General features: G+C 46.7%; 1 protein-coding gene across 1 annotated transcript in view; it reads right to left on the bottom strand.

Moving 5' to 3' along the window:
- Positions 1–7,729: 7,729 nt before the first annotated feature.
- Positions 7,730–12,969, bottom strand: part of LOC143386820 (alpha-1,6-mannosylglycoprotein 6-beta-N-acetylglucosaminyltransferase A-like) — a 101,842-nt gene continuing 96,602 nt past the window's right edge. Inside the window, exon 9 of the mRNA XM_077108502.1 lies at positions 7,730–8,003. Within this exon, the coding sequence (XP_076964617.1) occupies positions 7,988–8,003 (16 nt within the window). The 3' untranslated portion in view covers positions 7,730–7,987. The remainder of the gene's footprint in view (positions 8,004–12,969) is intronic.

Genomic DNA, 12,969 nt, shown 5'->3' on the forward strand with positions numbered 1-12,969 from the left:
TCCTAAATCTAAACAGATTTGTTCTAAAGAAGACCATTCTATTTTTTAAAGTACTTAGTGACATATGTATGAGCTTTGCATGGACAAGGTAAATAAGCACATGACCCTTTCTCATACACTCAGAACCTGCACATCCATGTAAAACAGGATCCATTTTTGAGAGATGTGAAACTAGTTTATTTGTAATAAATAATTATATAATCTATCCGTATATGCATATATCTATATGCTGTGTCAAGTGGTAATGATACATTACAGACTGTGAGAGATGGTTTACTCCTCTGTAAGGAACAAGATGTTCTCCGTTTATGTAACATTAGGTATAGATTCTGTAGACTCCATTCCTTTTACCCTGCAGTGTTCTGTACCTCTCACAGAACTGTCTGCCCAATAAAGATCTTTACCTGTTTTGTACGGCACGGCGAGGCAATCTTTGAGAGTCATCATCATGCGACACCAACAAAATCAGGGCTTGCCATTATGGGCAGGTTTTCCGTTGCAGCTGAAGGATGATATGGGAATGGTTGCTTTTGCTTCTAGTGGGAGAGCAGAGACCTTGAACTGCTGTTTTTGCTTCTACAAGGCATGACCACTGCACATTCAATTTCCTGGACCAGAGCATGGCTGATTCCTGGGTCCTCCACTCCAACCTTCAGTGCCCTGTCTCCCCCTGGGCTGGTTAAAGGAAGGTATGGCTTAAGCACCCCTAATCCATAAACCCTGGAATCAAAATGCTCTGAAATCCACAATACTTCGAGAGCCAATATGATACCACAAGTAGAGAATTTCTTTTGACCCCATGTGCAAAATACAAGTGCACTGAAGGTACTGCACAAAATGACCCTCAGGCTGTGTCTAAGATATACAAGAAACAAGTGAGTTTCATCAGACTTGGGTCCCACCCGGGAGGGGTCTCATTATGTACATGTAAATATCCCACAATCTGAAATCTGAAACACTTGTACCAAACATTTCAGTTAAGGGACACTTAACTGTAGCTTGTTCTGCCAAGTCACACAGCATTCAGATGGGCCTTCTGCGAGATGTTTGCACATAGCACAGAAAAAGTCTGTGAGCAAGTGTGATAGATGCAGGATTTAATATTTTTCTTTTCTGTAGATTTTCTCACTGTAGCTAATTGCTAATACACATTGTAGAAGTTTAGGGAAAGTAGATGACGAGGTAGCGATCCCCAAACTGAGGTTCTCTGTATTTCCTTGGCATTTTTTTTAAGGATTTGTGTAGCCTCTCTGTTGTAGCCAGTCACCAGGCAGTGCCTGGGTTTTAGAGTCCAGGCTAGGTCCAGCTCCTTGATGTGGCCTTGTGCTTCCAAGACATCTGCCTGACCAAGCCCTCAAGGTCCACTGATTCCTGGTTCAAACAATGCTGTTTTTGAAGGGAGAAATGTGGTATAGGTCCAGCAAGTTCTTGCACTTAGGTAGTCTTTTTAGGGCCATTTTACTAGCCCATTTGGAAAGATTTTTAAATGTTTGGTGCAGTGATTGACAGTTGTCTCAAAAAAAAAAAAAGAAAAAGAAAAGAAAAGTCTAGCAGTTAACTAATTCAGCTCCTTGCTAAGTGAGTACAGGGCAGGGAGAGTGGTCTGACCTGATTGGTAGATATGCTATAAAGGAGAGAATGCTTAGTTCTGAAACGATTCCCTCCACAACCTCTTTTCTATCAGCCTTTTTGAGTTTGTAAACTGTGAGATGCAGCTGGACAGCATGCATCTGTGGCTGACCCTGTACCCAGCCAGCTCTCACAAACACCACTCCCACCTGTCACACAAGAAAAGCTTATTGAAAAATAAAGTTCTCCCTAGTTTCCTCTAAAACAGTGGAAAACAAAGCAGAGCTCTCTATGCCAGTACAGTAACATTTGGACAGTGACACCTTATTTGCAGAATCCTGCACGACTTAACCCCAGAAGTGAATAGTAGAAAACAGTTGTACCAGGATTTGTTTGAAGACACAGATGCTAATGACCATTAGCTAACAACATCAAGGTTGTGACAGCAACTACAGTAGAAGGGATACACCATCTCCTTTGGCATCAATTGTTATGCTATGGTCCTGTTAATACTTGGGCAGGACAGTGAGCAAGATGCATCTCACGTTTGTACCATCTCAGCTTTGGCAGACACGACAGATGAAAGGTTCCTGACCCACCACTGCATCTGAGTGCCCACTACCACTCTCCCCCTCCCATCGATCCTCCATAGTCAATGACCCTGCCTGCGAAATGGGCACATGCCTTTCCTGCTGTGGGGGTCAGGGAAGGGGTGAGGGACAGTCTTAAGGCGTGGCAGAATCTTGGTTAGATAGTGAGGCTTTGAAGGAGGTAAATTCCAATCATCGCAACCATAGAACTGTAAGACTGCCGATCAGCTGAAGAGAAACCAAAGGAATTTGAAAAAGATACCAAACTCCAGAAAATTCCCCCATATTCCATAATCACAATCTATCCAGAGTTGAGTCGACATGGACGGACAGGAGATAAAACCTTACAATTCACCAGGGAAGCAAGAGGCTAAATCCACTCCCCAGCCCCCAAACAAACAGAAAACTGATATTTAAGTGAGTTGGGAAAACATCATTAAACCAAGAGTAGCCTCTGGGGGAATGTTCTGTAAAGGGCCAAAATCTGTGCCCTGGGCATCAGGTGGCTTTCCCTGGGAGGTGGGCTTTCTCTGGGACCAGGCGCTGGAATTAACCTTTATTTGGTGGAAATATGGGGTAACCAGCCTGTTAAGAGCCACCCTGACCAGCAGGGGGCAGCAAAGGGATTTTCTGGGGAATGTATAAATTTCATTGGTCATTCTTTCCTCTTAAATGACCCAGGAAAGTCTCCATTATTGCATTGCAGAGGCATAGGATTAACTTTAATTCAAAGTGTACAATCTATCTGAGATCTCCTTTAAATTTCCAACTCAAAAAGTTCTTCAAAGAAAGCCCTGGAATGTTCCAGAAGACATCAGTGGGGTGAGGTCCAGTATGTGGCCAAAGGTCACTTTCACCTTTTTCAATCCCAGTTAATAAAGTCTTGCAGCCTTGTTTCACTGGGAGCTGAAGTCTGGCATATTTTCAAATCAGTGCATTCAGGAATACAGTATGATTACAACTATCAGGGTAGGCACAGAACTTGGACAATCTAAACCAGTAATTCCTACAATACTTGGTCAACTTGGAATAATATTTTTATGTAGGTGTTATTTTGAATCAACAGATAGGGAGTGAGCTCTTTATTTCTCAGGCTTTATGAATTGCTAATAACAATATTTTAACATTTACTAGGGCTTACTAGGTGCCAGACACTGTGCTAAAACACTGAATCCTCACAAAACCCTAAGTGCTAAGAAAGCTAGGGTAACTTTTTTCTGCATCCAGGGCTATACAGCTAATTTGGTCTTTTGCTATATGTAAAAACTTGGTGTTCCATTTTTTGTTGAAGCCAACAAGAATGAAAGGAACTCACCCTCAGCTTTACAGAACTGTCAGCTTCCTAAATGAGTATGGATCTATTTATGTTCACCCACTTAGTTACATGAAGATGCTCTGCAACCTCATAGGGAAGGATAGGATTTAGAATAAAGCCAATATGGAAATTAAACTTTTTCAAATAAATAAAACAATCCAGGCTTGGGATAGTAACACATACAACATGGCCTGTCGTTAACAAAATATCTTTTTTTTTTCTTTTAATCAAGAATTTTTGAAGCCGGGTATAGTGGTACATGCCTGTAATCCCAGCTACTTGGGAGGTTGAGGCAGGAAGATCACCAAGTTCAAGGCCGACCTGGGCAACTTAGCGAGACCCTGTCTCAAAAAATAATTAAAAAGAGATGGGGGGAAATGGGGATGTAGCTCAGTGGTAGAGCACTTGCCTAGCACGTGCAAGGTTCTAGGTCAATCCCCAGTACTTAATTAAAAAAAAATTGAGGGGCATAGGAGAAGGTAGTGGTGTCTAACTATATACAGTCTAGGTAAACCACCTTGGTCTGATCTAAAAAGCACACACTCACCTATAAACTACAGCTTCAGTCAAATCCATTTCATTGACACTTGCACTTCCAGTGAAATATACTGCAGCTGTACTCCAAAAGGAGTAATTATTCACCTTCATTAAATCCATCATTCATTCATCCACCAAGGAAATAAAAAAGAGGGAGAGGGGCACAGAGTCTTCCCCTTTCATGATACTAACCAGCCCAAGTATTACCGGGCTACTGCTTCCAATGAGTTCAATGCAATCCCTCCCTGGGCTGGCCTCCTGCCTCAGTCACATCTCAGCAAGTGACAGGGTAGCAGGCAGCTTGGTAACTAGCAGTCCCAAGACATACCCACATTGCGGCCCAGTCTGGAGGAAGCCAGCCCTTCCCTTGGACTTCTCATGATTTCATACGCTCCTCAGGGGTGGGGGGGTGAATGTGCCTGATACACAGACTGTGGCCTAGGGGCCATTTCTGGTGCACAGCCGGAACATCTGTAGTCACTCAAGGACCTAACACTCCTCAACAGCACCCAGATTCCAAAAACCAACCCCAAAGAAAAGTGAAAAGGCACAGCAGAAAAATAAACATCACCAAGTGACAGACTCTAACATTCCAAACACACAGCAAACACAAAAAGGAAACTATAATAAGCACTGACAAAAAACCCAATCAAAGCAAAAATGCAAAAAGCATCTCCATTTGTACATGTGCAAATCAAATTGCATACACAAAATTAATGAGGTGTTTACTGGCATTCAAAGAAGTGTGTTTTCCCTTTCTGTTGTGTTTACTCTGGAAAGTATTTACCTTACAAAGGAAAGCTTTCTCTTAATAAATTAGATGTTTTTCCCTTAAGTTTTTGTCTCAAGATCACAATGGGAAAAATAATTCCAAAGGCCAGGCAAGATATGATTATAGCACAGGAAAACATCAATCCTGATTTCGGATCTCTCCCTGTGGATTGGTTATCAATTACAAATCAGTTTAGGTTTCCATATAAAAATAGCAATGGTAAAACTGCTGCAGGCGCCCAGCCCACACTATCAGAGGCACCATCCTTTTTCTTCTTCACACCCCACACTGGGCCAATGGAAACCCCTCCCCAGTTTGCCCTGGAGAACCCAACTTGGAACAAGTCATAGGAGGTCTCGAGGCTGGTACACATTCAGGTGTCACCAACTCCATCAACAATGCCCTTAACAACAGGAGTGTGGGTTACTTGGCCCCAAGAGCAGCAGCCCCAGCCAGGGAACTTAGGTTTACTTCCAGCTGAGACTAGACTTAGGAAGTTAGAGGAATTTTTAAATGGGAGAAAGTGCTCTTCTGGGCTGCCTGATAAGAGGATCAGAAAGGTGAAGAGACCCCCCGAGTCCAGGGACAGATAGGGAGTGATGCTTGAAGCTTCTGCCAGGGACAATGTTGCTTTACAAGGTTTTCTGCTTTCTGAACTCCCAGGCTTCTTGAAACAGTTGTCTGCTAAGGTGGTTGACATAGCCCTGCCTGGGAAAGCAAGCTCAGCCTGCAGGCGCCCCCTGCTGGTGGGATTCCCACATGGTCATCAGCAGCCTGGGAAATTCCCTGAAGAGCCCAGGAGAGGGTGGAGCTGGCCTAGGAATAACAGGTGTGGTAACCCAAGTAAACTTCCACTTGCTAGGGAGCAGCCAAGAGGTCCACTCACAGGGAAAATGTCCTTCCTCAGAGTAAGGATGCCAGTTCTTCCCCTTCCTACTGCAGAAACTGCCATTTCAAAGCTTAAAGCCCGTGCACTAGCTACCATAGCAAACTGGGTTTTATCTGGACTTCCACCCTTGGTGCTGGGCCCAGGCAAAGGCTATTTCCAGCAAGTCCCCTGCATCAGTGCTCTAGGCAGAGGTGTTCTCACTGGTACTTTCCCTTGCAGATGTGCTCAGGGAACACCTGAGGGGTGGAGACCTTGGCTGCCCCTCCCCACTCTCTCTCTGTCTCTGGAACTGGAGGTGAAATTCAGATCCACTGAGCAGTGATCTGAGGGTCTAAGGGGAAAAAAAAGAAGGTTGGATGTGCAGTTGTTATTTATGCACCATGGTAGAAACTGAGAAGTAGGCAATTCAATTTTCCAGATGTAGAGGCTCCCTGCTCCCCCGAAAGCAGAATTTTTCCCTTCCCTCATTTCCTGAAGGCCTACTCCATCATTAGCCTTGCCCAGCTGTTCAACCTTGCAGAGGCTCCACCTGGCTGCACCCCCACAAGCAGGGTGCTAGGAAACGGTTTCTGGTGTGTACTGCAGGCTTTTCAGTACACCAAACCACCAGTCAGAGCTGAGTGGATGATGCTGGCAGCTCCTAAACAGAAAAAGAAGATGGCTCACTCTCACAGGCATGGAGGTGCCAGGGGCCTCATGAGAAACCCACAAACATTTGTAGAGCATGGAAGCAGTGCTTCAGCAGATATGGGAACTTACAAAAAAACAGAGCACAAAAAAACAGGGCTCCAGGGTGTGTGGAAGGTGGTTGCAACATGTCTGCCCAGCCTGCTGGTGAGCTCATTCAGTGGGGTTGCTCAGCCCTCTCAGAATAACTCTGCCTGGAGTAAAGTCTGCCCAACACTTTCACCCTTTGCAAGTGACACCAATGGGAGAGTGGTCAGGGCAGTGCAGGGCACTCATCCTGAGCTGTTCCTGCTCTCCCAGCAAACATCAAATGTTCACTGAGAGCCCCATTCCCTGGACTTTGGTGATATCAGACTTCAGAAGGAATATAACACCAGAACACCTGTGAGGTGTTCTTCGATAATTCCACTAATCTTAAGAGCCGAATTCATTCTTTCCGAAGCTCAGCTGTCTGAATGCTAGAAGGCCATCCCTCCAAGTCCAAAGGTAGTTTAGTTCTTTGAGTCCCACACCTCTACTCTCCTTATAGTAGCATATCAGAGAGGGCCAAGTTACCATAAATTAGCTAACAAAAATTCTACAATCCTGCATTTCTTTTCTAAGGACATTCTAGCCCAATTAGGGCCAAGGTGGGTGGGTTGGTGGGAACACACAGGAAAGGGTCTCTCTTGACTATAAAGCAGATGTCCCTGGCTGTCTTCTGTCCATGACTGGGTTCTCTGGACATGACAGCCATGTCCCCCCTACCAAAGGGGTTAAATGTCCTTTAGCTGCCATTTGCCAAGTACACACAGGATGCCTCCACTTGATGACAATGCCCTGGACAGTTTGCCTGTGTTTTCAAAGCAACAGTTTCTTTTGCTCTGCTGCCACCTGCTTCCAGAAGTCAGGTCCCCATAGCTGCCCTTGAGCACACCATTGGCCCCACTGTACCTGCCTGAGGCAGACAGAGGAACAGCAGTATTGAGAATAACTAACAGTGGGAAATAAAAGAAGAAACGTGTGATCAATCCCCTTCCTCCCTCCCTGTCCCCCTCCCTCCCTCCCAAATAAATAAGTTAATGGGTTTAGGAATGTTCCCAAAGTTCTTTCTAATCAGCTCATTTCTCCTCTTTTGTTTTAAATGAATCATGAGATTTTTTTTTCCCCCACCCTGGAGCACCTTCATTGACAATCTCCCTACAGCTGCTCCTCACAAAATAGGAAGGATGTTCCTTGAACCACAAGAAGCCAGGCTCCTTGCCTCACAACTGCTCTTGTGTTTGTTTTGGTGAAAACTCCCTGGGGGAGGCGTTAACCTCAGCGGGAGCAATCCCAAATCCAAACCTTAGACAAAAAATTCAGGCTCTGGCCAGAGTCCCTGAATGATTTCTCCCCCCCTGTCTCTGCCCAGTGGAGCCACCATCTTCCCCAGCAGACTTCATGTGGGGCTGAGCTGGCAGCTGCTATAGGCAGTCTTTACAGAGGGCCACTTGGCCTTTGATGAAGTCCCAGCAGGGGCAGATCCTCTGGTGCCTGGGGTGGGCGCCTGCACAGCTCAAGAGCAGAAGGTCCCCTTGAAACACACAGTGATTGCTCTTGGGGTCATAGGAGGGCTCCAGGATGTCCTTGACCAGCTCTGAGCTTTGTCAGATCATTTCATACCTGAAGAGGAAGAGAAAAGCACATGGGTTGGAAATGCAGGGGACAGAGCTCATCCCTGTCACTGGCCACATTGGCCCACTTGCTGAGGTGTGGGAGACGCATTCAGTTCTCCTGCTGCAGAAATGAAATGGTGCCCCTCTAAGTCTGCAATTCTTCACTTCTAGGAACCTCAGCTCCGGAAACACAGGTGTGCCTGGGTGTACACAGGGGGGTGTCTTTGAGGCTGCTCTGTAATAAAGGAGAACTGGAACCAACTGTCTTCTCACCAAGTAGGGAATCGCCAAATTAACCATGGCCATCCTGTGTCTGTGGAATTCCACACAGAACTCCAAACATGAAAAGTGTGCCCCGGCATGAGAGATGTCCCAGAGGAGGGCAAATTATGAAATAGGACATACAACATGGTCAACCTGGTGTGTTGTGTGACTATCCAAGCCAAGATGGCTGCACATGAAAGTGTTGACGGCGAGCAGAGGAACGGCACTGGGGCTTAGTGCTGGGTTTTTTAAGTATTTTTTTGATTAAATGTTCAAAAAGATTCCCATGATATGGCCTTAGTTTCTACTGGTGAGCAATTGGGTGCTCTCCCAGGGACTTCCTGCCCAGAATCTTGGAGTGTCACATGACCCTTCAATACAGCAGATTATAATCTAAGCTACAGAAGAAGGAGCCAAGGCTTCAGGATGTGCAGAGCCAGTGAGCCAGGCCCTGCTCCTGAGGCTTGTGCTCTTCGCCATCTTCTCCCCACAGCAGAGTTGTCTGAGGGGCTGCAAAGGATATTCTGGGGTTTTTTTTTGTTTTTTGTTTTGGTTGTTGTTTGTTTCCAAAGGTACTGGCCACCTATCTCCAAGGGCTTTCCCTCTCACCTGGGATACACTGGTTCACCCCACCGTGGCTTCTCCAGGACAACAAGGCTTAGCCTGGTGTCTTGTGTGGAAGCCAGTTAGGACCTGGTGCTGCACTCAAGTTCCAGAAACAAGGTGTAGGGGGCCGGGCAGACCTGGGTTTCAGTTCCTGGCTTTGTCTCTTAAGAGCTGTGTAATCCCAGACAAAGGACTGAGTCTCTGTGTGGCTCAGTGTTTTCTTCCGTAAAATGGGATAAATAGTCCTTAACTGCAGGAATTAGAGAAACATTTCTAGAGCACTTGGTGGAATCTGGTTCTGAGTGGTGGTCGATAAATATTAGCTATTACTATTATTACTGCCATTGCCATCACAACCCTGGCAGGCCTTGGATGGGTTATGTCACCTTCCTCCCTTGTAGATGGCATGAATCTACACACACCAGCTATTTCCATTGCATTGTTCACAGAAGTCTCACTTCTTGCTTGGACGGAGAGAGATTAGAACAGTGAATTTGAGATTTCCCACTACCTCTGGGAGGCTTCCAGGTGGCAGGGAAAAGCACCACCCTCCTTCTTTCTCCAGCCAACCAAGGGGCCTGAGCCCGGCCTCCTTTGGCCAGTGTTTATCTGGCGATTACCAGCACATCTGCTATGGCTTCTGGGGCACTCTTCCAGGCTACCAGCCTGGCTCCTGCTCAGCCAGGGCTGAAGTCCCACTGCTCCAGGAACCAGCACTCCCTGGGGCTCTGGCTTCCCTGATGCATGCCAACTGGACCCAGCTCCAATGCCTGCTCCGGAGGCCAACACCCCTCTTGACTTGTCCCTGCAGTCACCAGGGGTGTTCTACACTTTCTCAAGTGCCCTAACATCCCTGGCCTTGGTGCCACCTGGGAGATAGTGATGAACTAGGAAGAAGGCTAAAGTGAGCATTTCATGGATTTCCTGAAAGGAAAAAAGAGTCAGAGACTATGTCCTTGTCAGTGTACCAAACTGGCCATCAAAGAGAAAGGGGCATCTGGAGCTGAGCTGGGAATGAAAAGTTTACATTTGGTAAGAAAGAACATGTAATATTTCTCTTTAAAGGTCTCACTTATGTCACTTAACGTCTTCCAGTTCCATCCATTTTGCTTCAAGTGACAAGATTTCAGTTTTTAATGACTCAGAATGATCCATTGTGATTATGTGCCACATTTTCTTTATCCATTCATTGTTGAGCACCTGGGTTGATTCCTTCCAATTTTAGCTATTGTGAATGGTGCTACAATAAACAGATATGTGTGTCTCTCTTTGGAAAAAAAAAGAAAAGCTTACATGTAGAATGTGGCTTTGGGACACAGATTTATGTTTATGCTACTTATTTATGTGGGTGGATTACAGTAGCTGCTGTGACCTCATTCAGACCAGCTGCCTGGAATGTGGCTAACAAGAAGTATGGAAATCTCTACCACAACTCTCAGACCCTGTGGTAGGGGTGGAATTGCTGGAGCCATGAAAAGTCTTCCTATGCCCTCCCAGGTCACCTGTCCCCAGGCTCCTGTGCAGTCTGCTCGTGTGCGTGTACTTGTGAGTGCAAACCTGTGAATGGGTCTCAACTGAGGCTGTAGCAGGTGACACCTGCTGGGGAGAAGCAGAGACTCCCACTGAGGGCTGCAGCAACTGTCACTTCCTGGGGCCACAGTGAAGGCACACCTCAGGCAGCTCCCCAAAGGTTCACTGATGTGTGTTGGGGGTATGTATGACCCTACCCCCTCTCGAACACCACCCAACCCCTGGCCTGAGCATCTCCTAGGTCCCTGGTGTGGGGGGGCTCCCTTTTGTGGGTGTGCAGGTACCTGTTCTGCAGCCCTGGGCAGGCAAAAAGGCTACTCCATCATCCTTGTGTAACTAGTGAGCAAAAGTCACAAGAGAGGTGCCTCACTGGATTAGACAGCCTCCCTAGTCCAGGGGTCCTCAATACCTAAGGGATCCCCGACCTTTTCAGGGTACACACAGGGCTGCATGTGCCTCTCTGTCCTATCTTGTCAGATACACACACCCTTCCCTTCTTCTCAGAGACTCCAAGCATCATGTGTGTGTCCTCCCATCCACTCTCCCACAGTACCACCTTCTCTCGGACTGGCCCATGACACTTTTCTTACAGGTTGAATTTGGTAGTTTCTGGGACCCCTCAGTACTCAGTGCACAATTTTTGGCTCTTGAAGAAGAATAAGAGAGCAAATTCTCCTCCCATGGGGCTGCCACCTTCTCCTTACCACAGGAGTTAGGTAGGCTAGGAACCCCAGCACTAGGTGGAGAATGGAAGGTACTGGCCCCTCCCAGACAGGACACAAGCCTGTCCTACATCCTGCTCCTGTTCCTCCCACTGGTCCCTGCCCCAGAGTGCCTGCTTTCTCTCCAAGACCTGGTAACCACTCTGATTCAGGGCCATCTCCTTTCTTGATGCCAAGGCACACACAGTCTAGACTCTACAGCTCAGAAGACCTAAAGGGCCAACACAGATGCACCTCTGCTTCAGACAGTGTTATGCCTCCATCTATCCATCCTATGCTGAAAATATATCAAAACATGCACTGAATACCCAACCTACTGACCACACCAGCTTAGCCACACAGCACCTTGTGAAGCAGGTGGTTCCCTCTGGTGACCGTGTGGCTGACTGGAGTCTCAGTTTAACCCTACGGCCCAATATCGTGAGACAGTATTAAACTACCTGCACAAAGCCTGGAAAAAGATCCAAATTCAAATCTGGAGCACAGTTTCTGCTGAACATCCACACCCTCATATCAACCTATAGTCAAAAAAATTATAACCTGCCCCATCTTATGTTAGGGGGTCACCTGCATTTTAAAATTTTGGAAGATACACCTTTAAGGGGTAGCTAAGGGCTGGGGAAGTGGCTCAGCAGTAGAATACTTGCTTAGCATGTGTGAGGCCCTAGGTTTTATCCCCAGAAAAACAGAGGTAACCAAAATATAAAGTGGGCTTCATATTAACACATGTTCCTTTTTATGGAGCTCAGTCCTCTCCACTGGGCCATGCTGGAATGATCTCGGCACTTCAGGGGCTTTTTGCCTTCTGGATCCTTCTACTCCTGATCTAGGTGAAGTCTTGCCCAGAGGAGGAATCACAAATGCTCCGAGGTGGTCTCTCCAGCATTTAACAGTTCCCTGCACATATAGGAATTCAAAGACCCCTGGCCTGCTCCTCCCTGATTCAAGATGGCCACATGGATGCTCCAAAGACGTGATTTATGTAATCTGTTAAATTCATACTATACAGTGAGGACAGGTGGCTCTTAAAGGTTGTGGACACCCCAAGATGGAAAAAGCGTAAGCTCAGCTTAGAACCAAGTCCCAAGTTGGAGAAGCAAAAGCAGCCCTAGTTCGTGGAGCTGCTAATTGCTAATTGGCCATGAATATGGATGGGCCAGGATTACCTCCACGCTGAGGAGGCACTCAATAGACTGTCAGATAGCTGGGGTTTTTTTACAACATTATCTGTATTTACAAATGCATGAACAAGTTATTCAGTAGGGCTGTTATGTTCACAGAATTAATTTTAGACGGCTTTATTACGAAATTACCATTCATTCCAGCATCCTGGTAAGAAAACCCAAATATCCACTGTGGGGAGGCGTGGAGGAGACAGCAATCGCCTGGCACAGGGTCTGACTGCAGGACTGTCCCACACCATGCCCCTCTCTACTCTGTGGATCTGCATGGGGCATGAAGGAGGAGGAAAAGGCGGCAGTCTGGCCAGGAAATTGGTTTTTGAACTCTATCACCTAGAACTGCCTGGAAGGAGGGGCCATTCTGTTCTTCAGCAAGAGATATCCATTATCATCCTGTTATCACCCAGGATGTCCCCACTCTACAGCTGAGAAACTGATGGAACAGAGGGCACTGGCCCCTTTCCCAGCAGTTGGTTGCCCTTTTTCTGTTCCCATTGACCCAGACCCTTACCCTAGAGGCAGGCCACCTGCATGGGCTCCAGGCTAGTTCTGAGCCAGATATCAGTCACTGTACTAAGTGCCATGACTCCCTCCCAGGCTTGGAGGGAAGACCCACTATTCAGGAGTCCCATGCAGGTCTCATTCCCAGGAGGCACCTTCTTGTCCTCCG

Source organism: Callospermophilus lateralis, unplaced genomic scaffold (assembly GCF_048772815.1).
Source record: "Callospermophilus lateralis isolate mCalLat2 unplaced genomic scaffold, mCalLat2.hap1 Scaffold_84, whole genome shotgun sequence".
Lineage (NCBI taxonomy): Eukaryota > Metazoa > Chordata > Mammalia > Rodentia > Sciuridae > Callospermophilus > Callospermophilus lateralis.